The 20,642-nt window shown below is 41.7% G+C and overlaps 1 protein-coding gene across 2 annotated transcripts in view; it reads right to left on the reverse strand.

Moving 5' to 3' along the window:
* Window positions 1-636: 636 nt before the first annotated feature.
* Window positions 637-20,642, reverse strand: part of LOC111970892 (E3 ubiquitin-protein ligase Midline-1) — a 51,665-nt gene continuing 31,659 nt past the window's right edge. For both annotated transcript variants that reach the window (XM_024146693.2, XM_023997637.2), the window contains exons 3-10: window positions 11,419-11,514; window positions 8,515-8,622; window positions 7,306-7,454; window positions 7,037-7,164; window positions 6,106-6,249; window positions 3,247-3,408; window positions 2,784-2,991; window positions 637-2,511 (exon numbers count right to left, since the gene is read on the reverse strand). In XM_024146693.2, the coding sequence (XP_024002461.1) occupies window positions 2,163-2,511; window positions 2,784-2,991; window positions 3,247-3,408; window positions 6,106-6,249; window positions 7,037-7,164; window positions 7,306-7,454; window positions 8,515-8,622; window positions 11,419-11,514 (1,344 nt within the window). In that variant the 3' untranslated portion in view covers window positions 637-2,162. The remainder of the gene's footprint in view (window positions 2,512-2,783; window positions 2,992-3,246; window positions 3,409-6,105; window positions 6,250-7,036; window positions 7,165-7,305; window positions 7,455-8,514; window positions 8,623-11,418; window positions 11,515-20,642) is intronic.

The raw sequence follows: 20,642 nt of genomic DNA on the forward strand, positions 1-20,642 counted from the left end.
CACACACACACACACACACACACACACACACACACACACACACACACACACACACACACACACACACCTTCCCAAACAATGTTGTCAAACATGTATATTATTGTTGTAGAGGAAGGACCCAGTCAGTTGTATCCAGGTCTTTGTTGTTTTGTCTGAGGCCCATATTGTTTTGGGTAAGGCCCATATTGCCCGGTCACACCGTTGCCCCTGTGAACCAGAGACAAAAGCCTCTAGCGGACCAGGAAGAGGCCCTGTTGTCTACAGGAAGTCTCAGGATAAATTCACCAGCTTGTAGGCTAAACTTAGACATAGGTGGCTGGTTGGGTTGTTTTGTGGGGAAGGCAAGAAAAAACGATATACTAGGCTATGTTGGTGGTCGGTAACTATTGCTAAAGTTATGTTTACAAAGTGTGAGTGTGTGTGTGTGTATGTGTGTGTGTGTGTGTGTGTGTGTTGTGTGTGTGTGTGTGTGTGTGTGTGTGTGTGTGTGTGTGTGTGTGTGTGTGTGTGTGTGTGTGTGTGTGTGTGTGTGTGTGTGTGTGTGTGTCGTGGTGTGTGTGTCTGTGTGTGGTGTCTGTGTGTGTGTGTGTCGGTGTGTGTGTCGGTGTATAAAATATACAGTACAGGAGGCAGTAAACAAGTTAAAATGTATCTTTCTTTATTGAACCTTTGACAATCGACAAATGCTAGTTCATATTTGTACAGTGACACAAGCATTCCAATCCTCTTTCCGAAAATAGTGTCCACAGGATTCAAACATACAACTGAATTTAAACAGTTTTTGTGGTAACATTAAAGAGTAGATAATCGCTGCATCCATTACAAGGAAACAGATAATCCCAAACCACACCTAAGACACATATTAATGAGTGAACCAATCCATTTAGTTCCTTTAAAAACTTAAAGATGGTCTGTAAAATATCTAGATGGTCCTTCTTTCGAAAGAAGACAGATTAAAAGAGAACATAATACGTTATGTACATCATGGAGTGCCTGTGTGTGGTGGCGAGACGTATCCTACAACGTTTGAGTTCACGGTCACTGGGTCATACAGTGGTCAAGCTGAGGTCAAGCTGTGGCTAGTGGTGGCATCGACCTTGGTGTAATAATGACTGAGTTTATAAGTGTGGTGCTTCCCTGTGTGACATATGGATGACAAATGCCCAGAGGCATGGTTGTTGTCATTGAAATTTACCTCCCAGCGGCCACAGGACCTGAATAGAGAAATTATTGTAATAGTCTTGTCTTCACTGTACCTAACAACAAAGTGGAAGTGTTTTTCAGTTCAGGTTTGTGACAACTGCTAAGGACAGTAGGAAGTTAGTATTCACTCAGGAGAGGACAAAGTAGTTTGCATTATTTTCATGGATGAAAACAGGATTTGGAATAGACCTGAGAGATTCTCACTAACATGCATGGCTGAACTACAAAGGACCTATCCCATTGCAAAGAGGACAAAACATGACAAAAATTAAAGATGCAATTTGTTGTGTTTCCCTGCTTGTCTAAAATGCAACAGTACTTCTACACTTGTGGGTTTAAGGTACTGTAAGGAAGAAAGTAATTATGTTGTCACAAAACATGTATAATTTACAAATTTATGTATTAGGACACAAAACTTTTTCTAGATTAGAAAGTAACATCGATAAATTGCATCAAAATAATTTCCCTAGATTTATAAATGTCTCCTATCCTTGGTAAACTGACCATAAATAATGTATGAACAATGTGTAAACATAAGGGAAAATGTACATATTGGAATTTATCTAGACTATTTTCTTACACTTCAATAATGAATATCTATCATATAAGCACAAGAAAATGGGAGTAAAATCATTTAAATTCCTGGCTACTTTGATGCCATAGTCATGAAGGTGGGAGTTGGGCAATGCTATAATTCACAACTGTATAGCTACGTAGCTCTGTCCTTCTTTCCCACTACAAACAGCGTTATGGGGTTGAATAGAGAGAGGGTGGTCTGTGCAATTGACGTTGGCCCAAGGGGTGGTCCAAAGTGCCTAAAATGAAATGAGGTGGTAGCATGACGTTTTCTGGGATGATTCAAGACTGAAGACGACCTTTGCTAGTTCATAGAGGCCCAAAGTGCCTTGAAGGTGGCTTAACCTAACCTAACCCAAACCAACTCTAGTTCCAAAGGGGTCTCAGTCCTGGGTTTCCAACCCTTCTAGGTGTTCAGGGATGGGCAGACCCGTGAGAACAGTCAGACACTTGTTCCATACGTTGAAGACAGGGCACACGGGCTGGGCGAAGGACACGTGGAACGTGTGCAGGTGCTGCGAGCCCACGGCGTCGTAGAAGGTAAGCGAGCCGGCGTCGTAGTCCAGCAGGACGCCCACGCGGCGCAGGTGGGGCGAAGGCTCGATGGCCAGCTCCTTGCTGTTGTGGCGCACCACCCACGAGTTGTTGCAGCGGCACAGGACCCAGGAGGCCGAGTTCTTGCCGATCCACTCGTGCTTGGGGGCCGACTTGTAGGCGATGCCCACCGCATACCTGAGGCGAAAGAAGTAAGAAGACACTGTTAACAAGCCTCTAAAACCCAAACACTTCAACACTTTTGAACACTTACCAAGTGTTAAAAACTCGTACTTATTAAATGTGCATTGAATCGTTCTCTGCCTACATTGTATAAATGTGCCTTAGAAAGGGGCGTAACATAACCGCCCCTCTATCTCTGTCATTCTAGCCAGCCAGATCCAACGGGCCAAACACCATGTGGTTCAGAGCAAGACATTGGTCCATCAGGTCACCCAGGTCTAACTCACCATGTGCTTCCTCCAATCAGGGCCTCCCAGTAGTGGCGTCCGCTGTCGATGTAAACGTTGCCGACGACTCCGTAGCTACTCTGGCTGGTGAAGCGCTCTTGGCCGTGTCCCTTCTTCGATGCCGTCTCGTCGCGCTCCACCGTCAGGTTGTCATGGGAGACCTTCAGCTTCTTGTGGGCGGACTTGGGGTCCAGCTTGAATGGTTGGCCTGGACGAAGAGGACGGAGAGAGACAACATGGTTAAGTTAGCAAGGGGCTAGGATAGGATAGGCTATGAAGGCAGCAGCTGTATGTATGGTGTCCATATTAGGACATCATCCCCGACATGTGATGCTGTCCTAATATGGACACTGTATTGATACATAATCCTGTGACCATATTAGGTAAGAATCACAAGATACTTCTCTAAAACTGCATGTCATTATGCCAAGTTTCCTTATATCGTAATGTATGGAGCCCTTACTGTTGGTTTTGAGTGTCCCTGGCTCACTGCTGCGGGCACCTGCCTGGTTGATGGCTTTGACGATGAAGATGTACTTGGTGCCACTCTGCAGGCCGTGGACGGTGTAGTGGTTCTGCTTGATGTTAGGCACAATCATCCAGCTGTCTGCTGAGTTACACAGGCCTGGGAGGGAGACACAGACACACAGTTACAGTGTTGTCATGCATACACACTCACCTATGCATTGGTGCGTAGGAGTGAACACACATATGTCTCCGTTTGCACACACGTAGTGTCACATAAACATACACAGAGTGGCTATAACAGACCCACAACACAGACGACACATGTACAGTACACATACTTTGTTGTTGAAGTGTTGTGGCCTTGATAAACTTTGAAAAGCAAACATTTTCAATTAATAAGGTCACTCGTAAACTGCTGAATTCCAGGACATAAGCAAAGTTCATTGTCACATAATGAGGAAATTATTTACTTTGCCTGCCTCAGAGACAGCCAATCCTCAGCCAAGGTAAGTATCATACTTGGACCAAATATCAACATTCACCTAATTAAGTCCATATTTCCCCAAACATATTGTATTTTTTCATTCTTTAGTTAGCGAAGTCTTATCTATAGTGTAAGAGAGGTGTAGATTTGAGTCTGTTTGTGTTAGAAGGGGAGGAAGTCGATTCATGTGTTCCTAGGAGACCAGAGCTATAGGATAGAGAGGAGTGGTCCAAATTCCACTATCAGTCATTTCCTCAATCAATTCTATGGCCTTTTAATCATACCCAAGTGAGAGGGGAAGGATACATGATCAGTGTGTTCAGACAATGATTCTTGTCCAAAAGGACTTTGGTGTCGGAGGGTGTAGTAAACATGTGGAATTAAGGGGTCATTTATCATACAAAGTCAATCCATTATGACAAATGGCAGGGATGTTCAAAAAGACAGTCAGCCAGAATGCAACGCAGCACTATGCTATTAATAGTGATTCATTTATTAGGATCCAACACATTCCCTTTCTATTGCCATTCACTCTACTGCTATTCACTCTGTTTCATGTGGTTACTTTGGGTGTTAGGAGGGGGGGGGGGGGTCATTCACCTCTCAATGGCTGTGCTGTTCCATGTCCGTGGGACTGGCTGTGCTGTACATAGATAGGCCTATACTAAGCTGTGCTGTGCCACAATGATGCCCGTAGGCTTAATTCTCTGCCAGAGCGGCATCGTGCTGAGTGCACAGTGTACTCTCCGTAAGCTTCACGCGACATCTGCGAACCCATTACACCTTTTTGTCCGTCCCTATAGGCTACCATGTACCATCATACCCCGTCATCATGTCTGACGTGTGTTCTGGAGGCTGCCCTGCTGTGAATGTATAGTGCACTGTGAATGTATAGTGCACTGTGAATGTACCGCACGTTTGCCAATATTTGAAATGGAAACGCGCCATTCTCACCTCACACATGGCAGCCATTTTGGAACGGAGTGCCTGCCACACATCATTTACATTGGTGAGAGAAAACGCAGTGAGTTATTAAATGACCCTGAGTGAGACCCTATGGGACCAGTGTTTGCCGTCACCCGTTTTCCTCTGCCGTGTTTTCGGAGACATTTCTAAGATGTGACGTTGTGACAACACCTCAGCCTCAGCCCAGAGCTTAGCCCTGATTGGATGTGAAACTAGAGCGGGAAGAGAACATAGCGTGTGTAGAGGATGAGGAGAGGAGGAAGTGGAGAAAAAACACGTGTCACATTGGGTTTACGCCACCTCTCATTAAAAGTGCTGATGTTGGTAGACTTTTTTATTTTTTATTAAAAAGGCCCTAAGAGAGTCTTCTGCTCAATGGAGTTCCAAAGACAGCATCTGACACAATTGTTATGTTCAATTATCATTCAAGGGTGAACATGGGAGCCTTCTATTATACATTTATGTTCATTCATTTTGTATATCGGTACCGAAAGACATTCAAAAAGGCATTCAACTTGGGGGCACTGGAGTTTTCAACATGATTAAAGCGTGGGAAAAGCCAGCAGCTCTTGTTCCTAATTGCAGCAACGCTGGGGATGTATTGCAATATTAAAGCGATAGTTCTGGTATTTTTCAGTTTCTTCTCATTTTTTTTAGCTGTTGCTAAATGCTATTGTTTGAAGTGAAGTTAGATGCTCACAATACGAGACATCATATCCTATTTATTCTCATGACATCCTATAACCTTGTTTGCTACCCGTCCGCTTTCATCAAACCACACTTCCCCCTCTGTTCTCTTCATCTAAGAAGCTATATTTCCCATCCCCTGACCTCATTTTATATTGCTTGCCCAGCGAAGTATGCATGAGTGTGGCGTTCAGGCGTGATCCGTGGGGGAGGAGGGCTCTGAGCACTGATTCGTGTTATGACTGTAATTCGCTCCGAGTCAGCTTGTCTCCCTCTCTCCTTCCCACTCTGTCCCCTTTGACACTGTAATAACTCAAGCTGAGATCCTGAGATTTGAGCTCACCCCATTGGCCCTAGTCGACCGGCTCGGTGAGAAGAAACGCATGATTCGGTTTTGATTCTTAAGTCCTCCAGCTGTTTGGCTTTGCACTTGATTTATCGTGGGGCTTTGAGTTGGAAAATACAAAATTTATCATCAGGAGAGAGTTGTGAGCACAAAGTGTTCTCTCAAGGTGTTCTGTGCACTTACTAGCACCATTGGCTTGCCGTGTGAAGATACCATTGTGTGTCTGGTGGTGTGTCTGGTATGCCAGAGGGTAGTTTAACTTACACCCTGATACATACTGACAACATTGGCTTGACCTATGAAGATAGTTGTGTGCTTGAAGGTGTTTCTGGTATGTGTGACTGCCTTTTTGCCTACACCCAGATACTTACTGACAACGTTGGCTTGCCCTGTGAAGATAGCATACTGAAGCTCATAGGAAAGCACTGTGAACTCGTCGTCTGAGGTCCAATGGACGGTGATGGTGTCGTACGATGCAGTGCAGAGCTCTTCTCTGATGCCCGGAGGACTTGGCGCTAGATAAGGGTAATGAGAAATTAGAGACGGGTAAGAATGGAAAATGTTATGCGTTATGGCATAACAATGGAATAACAGCGGTTCACCTTGGAGCATGTCGTTTGACCTCAAACAAAGTACTGTGGCTCGTAAAAGAGGACTGAAGGCTAGTGACTTATATTGATTGCCATGCTTTTGTTTTCTAATGATCATTTATAGCCCAGATGATATTTCAGAGGTTGACAGTGTGATTTGGCTGATGGCATATTTCTCTTCTCTCATCTCACCTCTCTCTCTCATCTCTCTCCCTCTCTTTCTCTCTCCCTCTCTTGCGCTCACCTTCCGCCAGTAAGTACACATCGATGACTCAGACTAATTCACTTAGTGAGCCAGCCTTCAAGCGAAGCCCTCTGCCATCGCAAAGACCTAACAACAACCTCTTCCACGATCTCATAGAAACCTATTCATATGTGTACTGCAATAACATGCAATACCATTGACAATAACAAAGACAATTTTGACATTATGTAGATGTGGAACTTTGCACCACAGTAAGGTTAAGTGCATTCAACCACATTTTTAGGTTATGGTTGTAGAGAGAGATGCCAACTCATGCTCTTAACAATAGATTATAGCTACATATATTGTCAGTGCTTTTATATAGTAGATATCATGATATAAAGCAATACCATGACATAGGCAACAATATTACAGTATAATCACGATATTGCCAAATTATACATTGTATTGAACTATCACTTTTGGCGCCCACCACTACTAGTAACCAGAGCTGATTGTACTCTATACCTGTGAGGTAGTCCAGGCTCTCCAGCAGCTTCTTCTCCTTGGTGAAGTCCAGAGCGAACGTGTCAAACGTGTCAGTCAGGTTGATCTCTGGAATCAGGACCTGAGAGGAGGCGGTCGCCATGGAAACCCTAACACATATCCCAAAGGGTTTAGTTCACAACTATCCCACTACGTTGCACATTGGATTGACCGTGAATGGCCAATGGTTAGTCAGAGAGCCAGTGTTCGTAGTGAATTTCTACCACACTCTCCTTGCTGGCCTGGCTCACCTTTCGGTGATACTCTTGGCGGTCTGGAGGAATCGGGCATGGTCCGTCTCCTTCAGGGTTTGATCGGCCTGGGTGATGAGGGCAGAGGACCTCTCGATGCACTGCTTACAGTTGGAGATCTGCTGGGCTAGCTTCCTGATCCGTACTGCCTATAAAGCAGATAGGACAGAGGGGGGTTAGAATGGGTTAAAGGTGATTAACTGAATCCCACGTCAGGGATGGTAGAGATTTAGCCCAGATGGGGCGTTTGGGATCGTATCCAGATGTGTTTTGCTTGTTGCTTTCTCTTAACCTAATGCGAGGTTTAGAGAGAGTGATTGAGGGCTGTGAAATGTGGTTGGTTGGATGTTGTATTTAGGTCAGACACACTACCCTCATCAACATGTTCTGACCCACTCTCACTAAACAACTAATCTTTGGTTTCATTCGTATGTGTATATTTCTGTTGCAAATTTCTGGTATTTATGTGAAACACCTTGTCACCCACATCCTATATCTGGACAATATCAAAGGTGTAGGAGCAGGGAAAAATACCAAATTGTCTCTCTATCGTCTCAGCGGCAACCGCCCACCATAAAGGATTTCCATTTAGGCAGGTTTTCATTTCCAGCCAAAAGGTCAGAGCTAAACTGCCTCTTTGGCCCCTGATATTGGTACTTCTACTTTAAGGCCCCGCTCCTGACTCAAGTCCTGACACGAGACCAGGAAGGAAGGAAGTCCCGCCCTTTAAACTGCAGGAACCTGGTTTCTGACTAACCCTGGACTGCTCTGGTAATTCCAATACAGCAAGGGAACTGAAGCAAGTAAAAGTAACACAAAGTGTGAAGTCCTTTTCATTTCCTCTCTGACTACAAATAGTTAGCTTTGAGCGAATTCCAACTCAGTCAGTCAGTAAAGATAATTGAGACATGCCCTGTAGGTCGGACATTTTGATAATTGAGCATGGTCCAATTCCCCTGGTGACCTTGTTCAAATGTTCGCTTTGCATCATAAATGAACAGATTGAGAGTGAACAGACGGTTTGACTTTCCAACAGATCCAATGCAGACCCCGAACAGAAGGCGAGAGACATTTACCCTTCTGTTGTTTCACTATTACATTCCCTCCCAGGCCTTACAGTTCAGACTGCAGCTCAGTGAAAGTGCAGAGGATTGTGTGTGTGTTGGATGGGATTCCCTTTTCAAACCATTGGCCACTACTGGAACTTACCTTTCCCTCCTTGATTTTGGTCCCAATGATCTGTCTCCTTTGCTGGATGATATCAATCAGGAGGTCGCATTCTTCCATCAGCTTTCCCTCCTGCCGTGATGCATTGACCTGAGAAACACAAATGAAACATAATTCATCCGTCTGATAATTCATAGCCTTAAAGTAAACTGTAATTACAAACCATTTATTGTTCTACTTACCGAGAGTTAGACGAACTCATGGATGCCATTTTTTGTCTGTGTGCATTATGAAGGAAGTTAGAGGTAGTTTCAAGAGCCAACGATAACTAGCGCCAGCACAATGACTGGAAGTCTACAGGAACGCTAGCGTATGGCTTGCGCTAACGCTAGTAGGCAGTGGCTCAGCATTGGCTTGCAAAACTACCTCTAACTTCTTTCATACTGCATGCAGAGATATAAAAATGGTAGCCACGAGTTCATCTGACTCTGGCTTTGTCGAAAGACGGACCTCACGGTATCCCATTAATGGTTTAAAATTGTCAAAATGTCCGACCTGTCTCAGGGCAATGATTTAGAAAAAAGTAGAAAAACATTAATTGTCAGAATCTTGCAGTATCCATTTAAAGCTATAGTTCAACTAATGATAATTCAGATGTCAGTTGGTTTTGCATTGCAAATAATATCCTCCAGGTGAATGAATCAATATTGAACCACAGTACCTTAATGTGTGTTTGTTTCTGGCTACTACAGAAGATAAAGAATGCCCGCGCCTGTGTTTTGCTGAGTCTGACAGTGCTCAATTCTATGTAGCATTTGGATCATTTGGAGCATTTGTGATTGTTGAGTGCATGCACACTCAGATCCACTTTACTAGCCACAGGCCTTTGAAATAGATGCCTCTTTGGATCCCATTTTTATGTCCTGGTGAAACACAGATTTCACCACCTGTACAAGTTTCAACCGAAGCGAAGCGAAAAAGCAGAGAGGGGAGTCGTGAAAGAGGGGATTGTTTGAGAGTTGCCAAGCCAACGAGGTGTGTTACGGTCACTCCCTGGTGTGGACAGGCTGTTTATGATATGAAAGGGACTCATTGAAACGCACACAGATCCGCCTTTCCAACGCCAGTAATTAGGTTCCTTCGCCCTGTGAGTGGGTTTCTCTACTGTACGTTCACAGGGTTTAGAGGAGATCATGGGTGAGTGCCACTATCTCTCCCTCTGATCTACTATGGAATATGTGTGGATTTTAGGTCTTATGAACCATCTATGTATTACAGTAGGAGATGGATGTTCAGTGAGGAGATACTGTATTCCTCTTAAATCATTCTAGCATCTCTTGAAATCTTAGATTCATTAGATTAGTTGAATACTTATTAATTAGCCCCGCATTTCTGTCTTTTTCTCTCTCTCCCCTATATACCTACAAAAACAGTCAAACAAGCACACACACACATGCTGTGGCCATGTTGCCATGACAGCGTCATGAGTACACGTGGCTGACACACTGTGGGCTCAGCCTTTGGCCATGGCAAGGGGGTGTGTGACGGACATGACAGAGTCTTTGGCAGGAGCATAAGTGATTCTTTTAACCCGAAGTAAATGCGTTTCTGGGGAATTTGCACGTCAAAAGAGCTCAAACTTTTAACAGAAGGTGGAAGAGAGGCTGATTTGCTTTAGAAGGCTTTAAAATATTTAGCGATCTCTCCAAAAAGTACACACACGTCCTGTGTACTCTCTTTAAGTGCTGAGAAAGGGTGTCTTTCCGGTCCTTGCACATTTAGGCACAGTGATGATGACTATACTAAAAATAACTCGAACTGTAATCCTTGGGGTGGATATAGCAAATTAAAATCTACAGATTTAATGAAGTGGTTTCATGAGTTGCACAATAATTCTGCAGCTCATTCCACATTCCTCAATTATTCACGCGGATTACTTTTGCAAAGTTGATTCACTGAGCACAAGCTGAATAAAACACGCACACACACACACACACACACACACACACATACAAAAACACAGAAACGCTCGAGAGTTAGCCTATACACTCATTATTTAATGGGTGGAAGTGTGTTTAAAAACCATGTACACATTCGTTCCGACCTACATCCACCATGAAAACGAGGTCAGATATTTCCCCTCTTTTTCTCTGATGCATTATTTAAATACATCCGTTTTGAAAGGACCAGGTTTGTGGATTTTAAAAGGCTAAATGAAATGACCAAAGTGGACCTGCGGCCTGTCCTCAAACGTTTTAGTGTACTGGTCACAGTGGCCATGGAAACATAATACAATCTCTGCTTAGAGTATAAAGATAAAGATTCAGGACATGTCATTTCCTAGCCCACTCTTCCACCATGGGGCTGTGACTCTTTCCTCTCAGGCACTTCTAATTTGAATCATCACAGATCAAGAACAAGTGGCTATGGTCAGAAAGTCTTAATCCAGAAGAACCTTCATTAAAGAAGTGGCACAACCAATCTTCGTATAGATACATCAGTATAATCTGATTGTATTGTACATGTGCATATTTAAATTGGACACGTATATAATATAATACATTTTTATAATGTGTTGCTTGACAACTCAATGATTAGTAGCCTACATATCAGGAAAACATTGTGCATTTTGAAATTGTAGAACAAGATTCGATATGCAAATTCAGATGAGCAAACTCAAGCGGAGACAGGAGCATCTGTGGCCACATAAACTACTTCAAGATGACATGACAGCATGGGCATAAGCATGTCAGGGAAATCATCATTCTTCATTTGAAATTTGACATCAATACAAAAATTAACAAAGTTTGTAGTTTTCTCTGAGGTGAACAGCATACAGTGAATTGGGCTTGCATCGCATGCACTACACTAACTAAATACAGCATGCCCCTTGCACGTCCACGCATCTCTGAACTAATAGCATGGTCAGTGACATAGAGTGCTCACCTCTACATTTTGACAGGTTTGGATCAACTTTCCCATCAACCCCTCCAACTCATTGTTCCTCTTGACCAAATGACTCAGGTTGGAATCCAACGCTTGCTGCAAAAGAAAGAGAAAATTACTATTGAAGACAGAAGAGAAAACAACAATTATTGTCCTTGTTTTTCTTATGAACAAGCCTGAAAAGCAACCTACCATACTTTCAAGAGAAAATAAACACAAAACCAAGCTGATCAAAAGGTGTTAGAGGTCCTACATTTCTGTTTTAGAGAGAGCAAAATCATGAAGCCAAAACAGAGAAGCTTCCTCTTCCTCCTCCCCTTCTTCCTCCCTCTCCTCCTCCTTCACTTTTCCTATTCCCCTTCCAAAATCTCATCCACGGTTGTCACATTTGCTTTTGGACAATTTGGACACTAACCTCCGGGCGCTGCCCCTGTCCCTCGTCCCGATACCGCCTCATCCCGGTCACTCAGTCTCCGAGCAGGACTCACAGCCAAACACTACTGGCAGAGCCTGAGCCAGAGCCTGAGCCACTCCAGGAAAAAAAACTCATGCATAAACCCCCCCGACCGGCAAATGAAGCGTCAAAAGCTCCTCTGACAGCCCATCTACCTATCAAAGAGCTGTTCTTCCTGACGTTTTTTCCCCCCTTTTCCCCTTCCTATTCCGCCTGCCTGTCTTCTTTATTTCAACATTCTATCATATTATTGCCCAACCGACCATATTAAGCCACAATGTGATGTTCAGTAGGGATTAAATGGAGTTGCCCCATGGGTAAACAACGTAAACAACAGACGAGCGTGGCAGAAGAATACGGTTGGGGGGGTTTACCAGTCTAATGGATGGCCTTAATACGACGATGACATACAAAAAAAAACACATTAAGGACCATAGGGGATGGCATGATCAACAGGGGTGTAAAAATAACTGAACCCATGCAGGAGAACAGCAATACTACAAGGACTACTAGCGTGTCTTCTTGCTTGATCTCACATATTGAATAGGTATCACTGGAAACCAAAACCGTAGTTCAGTCACCAATTAAGGGGTCAAACAGTATACCCCATGTGACTCCCTCCATTATGGTCTCCTCAGCATGTTCAATCTAATGTCCGATTGAAAATGACGTTAATACAATGGAATTTGTCCCCCACGCTCCTGAGAAGATTGATTCAAATGTCCCTGTTGTAAATTTGTATTAGGGTCAGGAGAAATGACTCTTGATCTCATGTATTTATAGCCAATATTCTCAATCCACTGAGTTTAAAGTGGACACGCTCTGGGTTGAGGATATTTATGAAGTATTTTCTTCTTCTTTGCCTAGTAAGAGGTCAGAGGAAATCAGAGTGTCAGAGGAAATGTGAAAGAAGCATCTGTTACATGTCTTGAAACTGTTGTACAGTAAATCATGTATGACAATGTTGGGGTGATCCAAGCCTGTTGTCTGTAAACGTGTTGAGTAAATAAGACACACTGAGAGATAAATCATGTGGATAAGACGTCTGTTGAAAGACCTTTGGCTGAATGGAGTAAAGAAAGGTCTATGATGGTAAAAGGAAAGACTCACATGAAGCAGGAGGCACATGGTTGAACTCAAACTCAATGCAATTGTCCTATTTAAAGATATTTCAAATTGTTTGTTTTTAAAACCAAAATGCCAATAAAGCGGATAGAATACCTAAATCCTTATAGTCAGTTTCTATTTTGAATGTTCTCTCAGCAGGAGATAATGTAGTATATGAAATGACARCCTACTGTATCCATTTACCAAATACACTAGTTCTCTTCATTGCAAAATATCACTAGCCACATTTCTGTAGTTAACATCTCAAACTGGGAGAAATCCCTGGTCATTAGTGGAAGGGTATATGGAAACTTTTGAGATTTAAATACAGTTCTATAAAAAAGTGGCCTACTCCTGAGTGTGGCCAGATGACATTGAAGGCAGTTGCAGGGAGTTCTACAAAGGAAATCGATTCTAATGTCTTTCCTTCAGCATCTGTATCTAATCAAAAGAAAGCTACCACTCACCACAGTTTAATGGCTTCTTGCTACTTGACCTTCTAAGATCCCTGTAAGAACCCTTTAATATGAGGGAAAAATGTTTACTATTCAATATCTCATAATATCTATATTGGAGGAAACACCAAGGGCATCTAAAAAACGATTTATGTGACACGATCACAGCATAAAGAGAGCTGAGGACAGGCAAGGCTGTTTTTATCTTAATGCAAAAGTCAACCTATAATGTATGTGTGGCTTGGAAATACCAAAATTGTTATACATTTGTAAGTATGAAAATTTTGGGATGTCAATTTCTACTCCGTTGTTTGCCTTTATGAACAGTGTCTCAGGGGTACTAGGATCACGACTTTGCCCTTTTCTCCTTCTCCCATACGCCGAAGTGAGCATCCCACGAAAGATGCGTGAGTCCTAGGAGGCCAACCCTCTTCACACCCCTGAGTAAAATAAATGAATCATTGCTATGGTGCGTCAGGTCCTGTACCTTTATACTGTAAACAAGGTCACTGATAAAACATGGCATGTGACATAACTTCTTCTGCATCCTCTACATCAGGGCAACTAGACTGGTTTTCGTGCTTTGCCTGGCATTTAATTACATGCAAGCGCATACCTGGATTCGCTGGTCAGACACTGATTTGAAAAAAGAACAAAAGCTAGCAGACAATGGCCCCCAAGAACTACATGTCCTATCATGTCAGTGCCCATTCCCCAATATTACATAACACAATACCAAACGTCTCTGAGCAACAGGTTCCTGTTCGGAATAACAACATGTTTTATCCCTGTTTTAAATCACTGTGTGTGGTATTGACTGACATGCAGTGATGTTAGACATAGTTAGCCTCAGGCAGTGATGTCATGGGAGTAGACCGATTATCCTATACCGTTGCTACACCACTGTCTCTTTCACATAGGCAGGTGGGACGTTGTTTTCCTGCTCACTCTGTGTCCGGGTGTCCCTGAACAAGCAGTCTGATGCTCTGAAAAAGGTCATCACACATCACAACTCCCTCTAGTGCTGTTGTTGCAGCCAGGTCACACCAGATCCACTTCAGTATTCAACGTTTGTCCAGGTTCCCAGGACGTCGGGAGATGCCTTCGATACCATCCACTAGGGGCAATGTGAGCACCTATTACCATCTAGTAGGCTCGCGGCTTGATAGGTCATTGTGGATTAGGATAGAGGAAGGGCTTGCACCGCAAGCTACGGCTCAGAGGATCGAGCTTTCAATCCCAGTGCTAGGCACTCTTTTGTATTTAGAATGTTTTAACCCTATCCCAAACAGTCGGAATTAATGCCTAAATTTAACCGTTACGTTTTTTCTGTTTTATCCCTTTGAGAACCACAGTTGCAAAAATGCAACGCTACCTATAAACAAAAAAATTATGTCAAACACTATATGAATTTCCTTAGAACCATATTTATTTCTTAGTAGTATTTGTTGTGTGTCAGTATGATTACTTTGGCATTAGTAGCCTCTGAAACATTAGAAACCTACAATGGTCCCCCTACAAAAGCATATGTTGGTAGCCATCAATGCAAGTACATGACATGAGACATTTTTTGCTGTCTTCTCTAAGATTATGATTATGTAAAAATATATATATACTGTACCAGTCAAAAGTTTGGACACACCTACTACAAAGTGTAAATAGAATAATTTTGGTCATAAAGTCAGTATCGTCTAAAACAGAGTTTGGAAGCCTACACTACCAGTCAAAAGTTTTAGAACACCTACTCATTCAAGGGTTTTTCTTAATTTTGTATATTTTCTACATTGTAGAATAATAGTGAACACATCAACACTATGAAATAACACATATGGAATCATGTATTGACCAAAAAAGTGTTAAACAAAGAAGAACAGCTCAAATAATCAAAGAGAAATGACAGTCACTTTATTACTTTAAGACATGAAGGTCAGTCGATGAGAAAAATGTCAAGAACTTTTAAAGTTTCTGCAAGTGCAGTCGCAAAAACCATCAAGTACTATAATGAAACTGGCTCTCATGAGGACCGCCGCAGGAAAGGAAGACCCAGAGTTACCTCTGCTGCAGAGAATAAGTTAACTGCACCTCAGATTGCAGCCCAAATAAATGCTTCACAGAGTTCAAGTAACAGACACATCTCAACATTAACTGTTCAGAGGAGACTTCGTAAATCAGGCCTTCATGGTTGAATTGCTGCAAAGAAACCGCTACTAAAGGACACCAATAATAAGAAGAGACTTGCTTGGGCCAAGAAACACGAGCAATGGACATTAGACCGGTGGAAATCTGTCCTTGAGTCTGATGAGTCCAAATTTGAGATTTTTGGGTCCAACTGCCATGTCTTGTGAAACACAGAGTAGGTGAACAGATGATCTCTACATGTGTGGTCCCCACCATGAAGCATGGAGGAAGAGGTGTGGGGGTGCTTTTCTGGTGACATTGTCTGTGATTTATTTAGAATTCAAGGCACACTTAACCAGCATGGCTACCACAGCATTCTGCAGTGATATGCCGACCCATCTGGTTTGCACTTAACTTCTTTGGGACAGGGGGGCAGTATTGAGTAGCTTGGATAAAAAGGTGCCCAGAGTAAACTGACTGCTACTCAGTCCTAAAAGCTAGAATATGCATATAATTATAATTAAAGATTTGGATGTTTGAATGATGTCTGTGAGTATATCAGAACTCATATGGCAGGCAAAAACCTGAGAAAAAATCCAACCGGGAAGTGGGAAATCTGAGATTTGTACTTTTTCAACTCTTTGACTATCCAAGATACAGTGTAAATGGGGTCATATTGCACTTCCTACGGCTTCCACTAGATGTCAACAGTCTTTAGAACCTTGTTTGATGCTTCTACTGTGAAGGAGGAGGGAATGGGAGCTGAATGAGTCAGATGTCTGCCAGAGTGGCATGAGCTGGTCATGCGCGATCACGTGAGAGGTAGCTTGCGTTCCATTTAATTCTACAGACAAAGGAATTCTCCAGTTAGAACATTATTGAAGATTTATGATAAAAACATCCTAAAGATTGATTTTATACTTAGTTTGACATGTTTCTACGAACTGTAAGTTTGGATTGTGTACTAAATGCGCAAACAAAAAGGAGGTATTTGGACATAAATTATGGACTTTATCGAACAAATCAAACATTTATTGTGGAACTGGGATTCCTGGGAGTGCATTCTGATGAAGATCATCAAAGGTAAGTGAATATTTATAATGCTATTTCTAACTTTGTTGACTCCACAACATGGCGGATATCTGTATGGCTTGTTTGGGCTCTGAACGCTGTACTCAGATTATTGCATGGTGTGCTTTTTCGGTAAAGCTTTTTTGAAATCTGACACAGCGGTTGCATTAAGGAGAAGTTTATCTGTAGTTCCATGCATAACACTTGTGTTTTCATCTACAGTTATGATGAGTATTTCTGTAAATTGGTGTGGCTCTCTGCAAAATCACCGGATGTTTTGAAAGCAAAACATTACTGAATGTAACGCGCCAAAGTAAACTGAGATTTTGGATATAAATATAAACTTTATCGAACAAAACATACATGTATTGTGTAACATGATGTCCTATGAGTGTCATCTGATGAAGATCATCAAAGGTTAGTGATTCATTTTATCTCTATTTCGGCTTTTTGTGACCCCTCTCTTTGGCTGGAAAAATGGCTGTGTTTTTCTGTGACTATGTACTAACCTAACATAATCGTTTGGTGTGCTTTCATCGTGAAGCCTTTTTGAAATCTGACACATTGGCTGGATTCACAACAAGTATAGCTATAATTTGGTGTATTGCATGTGTGATTTCATGAAAGTTACATTTTCATAGTAATCTATTTGAATTTGGCGCTCTGCATTTTCTCTGGATGTTGGCCATGTGGGACATTTGCGTCCCACTTATCCCAGAGAGGTTAATGGGACTATCATTTGTTTTTCAACAGGACAATGACCCAGAACACATTTCCAGGCTGTGTAAGGGCTATTTGACCAAGAAGGAGAGTGATGGAGTGCTGCATCACCCGACCTCAACCCAATTGAGATGGTTTTGGATGAGTTGGATGAGAGAATGCCAAGAGTGTGCAAAGCTGTCATAAATGCAAAAGGTGGCTACTTTGAAGAATAAAACATAAAAAAATGTGTTTAACACTTTTTTGGATACTACATGATTCTGTATGTGTTATTTTATTGTTTTAATGTCTTCACTATTATTCTACAATGTAGAAAATAGTAAAAACTGTCACGACGTGGCCCTTTGGGGGTGTATATCGTGTCTCCACCCCCTCTATCACTCTCCCCACCACAATTTTATGACATTATGCCAGGTCATAAATACCTGGTAGAAACTGCAAAGCATTATTAACAAAATATAAGCTTTGGCAAGTCAATTAGGACATGTACTTTGTGCATGACACAAGTCATTTTTCAGACAATTGTTTACAGACAGATTATTTCATTTATAATTAAGTGACAGATTATTTCACTGTATCACAATTCCAGTGGGTCAGAAGTTTACATACACTAGGTTGACTGTGCCTTTAAACAGATTGGAAATTTCCAGAAAATGATGTCATGGCTTTAGAAGCTTCTGATAGGCTAATTGACATCATTTGAGTCAATTGGAGGTGTAACGGGATGTATTTCAAGGCCTACCTTCAAACTCAGTGCCTCTTTGCTTGACATCATGGGAAAATCTAAAGAAATCAGCCAAGACCTCAGAAAAAAACATTGTAGACCTCCACAAGTCTGGTTCATTCTTGGGAGCAATTTCCAAACGCCTGAACGTACCACGTTCATCTGTACAAACAATAGTACGCAGCTATAAACACCATGGGACCACGCAGCCGCCATACCGCTCAGGAAGGAGACGCGTTCTGTCTCCTAGAGGTGAACGTACTTTGATGCGAAAAGTGCAAATCAATCCCAGAACAACAGCAAAGGTCCTTGTGAAGATTCTGAAGGAAACAGGTACAAAAGTATCTATAGCCACAGTAAAACGAATCCTATATCAACATAACCTGAAAGGCCGCTCAGCAAGGAAGAAGCCACTACTCCAAAACTGATAAAAACGGCACACTACGGTTTGCAGCTGCACATGGGGACAAAGATCGTACTTTTTGGAGAAATGTCCTCTGGTCTGATGAAACAAAAATAGAACTGTTTGGCCATAATGACCATCGTTATGTTTGGAGGAAAAAGGGGGAGGCTTGCAAGCCGAAGAACACCATCCAAACCGTGAAGCACGGGGGTGGCAGCATCATGTTGTGGGGGTGCTTTGCTGCAGGAGGGACTGGTGCACTTTACAAAATAGATGGCATCATGAGGAAGGGAAAATGATGTGGATCTATTGAAGCAACATCTCAAGACATCAGTCAGGAAGTTACAGCTTGGTCGCAAATGGGTCTTCCAAATGGACAATGACCCCAAGCATATTTCCAAAGTTGTGGTAAAATGGCTTAAGGACAACAAAGTCAAGGTATTGGAGTAGCCATCACAAAGCCATGACCTCAATCCTATAGAGAATTTGTGGGTAGAACTGAAAAAGTGTGTGCGAGCATGGAGGCCTACAAACCTGACTCAGTTACACCAGCTCTGTCARGAGGAATGGGTCAAATTCACCCAACTTATTGTGGGAAGCTTGTGGAAGGCTCCCCGAAATGTTTGACCCAAGTTAAACAATTTAAAGGCAATACTACCAAATACTAATTGAGTGTATGTAAACTTCTGACATGCTGGGAATGTGATGAAAGAAATAAAAGCTGAAATAAATCATTCTCTCTACTATTATTCTGACATTTCACATTCTTAAAATAAAATGGTGATCCTAACTGACCTAAGACAGGGAATTTTTACGAGGATTAAATGTCAGGAATTGTGAAAAACTGAGTTTAAATGTATTTGGCTAAGGTGATAAGGTCATATCGTGTATATTTGACTGTTGTGTATGGTTGTCTCACCAAGGTATCTCAACATGAATGCACTAACTGTAAGTTGCTCTGGATAATAAATATTGCTATCACAAATGTATAATTCGTACAGTTCTTTATAAAAAGAAATATGTTACAGTTCCCTTGCCGAGGGCACTGTGGGACTAACTTCCAGCATGTGTGTCACATTTGACAGTAAAAAGCCTAGCAGTACTACTTATTTATCTGAGAGTGAGGTGGATATATAGCGTTTTGGAATGAAACTCTTCATACGTTGATAGACAAGTAAGAGATAGACAACCAAATAAGAGTAACTTCGATGTTTCCTTTACATATTGAAATAATACAAATGTATATCTTTTATAATTTATTTTATGGTAAAGAGGTAAGACAGGAGGTTATCTCCTCAAGTTAAAGCAGAAAGGACAACCAAATATTATTTAAAGTAAGTTATATGTTCTTCATACATAGAAAATCCACAAAATAGTTGATCCTTTCAACTTAAACAAAAATGTTGATAGCAAAATACAGTTTTGTAGATAGATCAAGTTGATGCATTTTGCTATTTCAGACAATATAACTTCATTTTAGATGCACTGTGCCCAAAATGATTAACATCCTTGATAAAGATGAGCAATAATGACTGTATGAAATAAATAATATTAATACTAAGCTAAACTGTAGGCAAAAAAAGGGAAATTATATTATTTTATACTAACCCAATTGCTCAGAGAAAGAGATTTTGTTTAACAAGTAGTATTTCTTATCACTCAAAAAGGTAGGTGTCAAAATGATTGACTCCCCTAAAGATTCTTATAAATAAAGTAATCAAAAGTTTAGTATTTGCTCCCATATTCCTAGCACACAATGACTACGTCAAGCTTGTGACTCTACAAACGTATCGGATGCATTTGCAGTTCATTTTGGTTGAGTTTCAGATTATTTTATGCCCAAAATAATTATATGGTAATTAATGTTTTGTGTCATTTTGGAGTCACTTATGTTGTAAATGAGAATAGAACATGTTAATAAACAATTCTACATTAATGTGGATGCTAACATGATTACGGATCATCCTGAATGAATCATCAGTAATAATGCGTGAGAAAGTTACAGAGGGTCAAAGATCATACCCCCAGGACCCACCAGGACATGCGCCAGCACGTCAATGCTTTGATACATTTTCATGTGGTTTTTATAGAATTTTACGGTTTTCTTAACACAAATTCTTCCTACCAATGATGCCCTATGGTGAATTTTTGCAACTTTTCTGTAAAAAAATA

The sequence above is a fragment of the Salvelinus sp. IW2-2015 genome, unplaced genomic scaffold, assembly GCF_002910315.2.
Source record: "Salvelinus sp. IW2-2015 unplaced genomic scaffold, ASM291031v2 Un_scaffold16496, whole genome shotgun sequence".
NCBI classification, from domain to species: Eukaryota; Metazoa; Chordata; class Actinopteri; order Salmoniformes; family Salmonidae; genus Salvelinus; species Salvelinus sp. IW2-2015.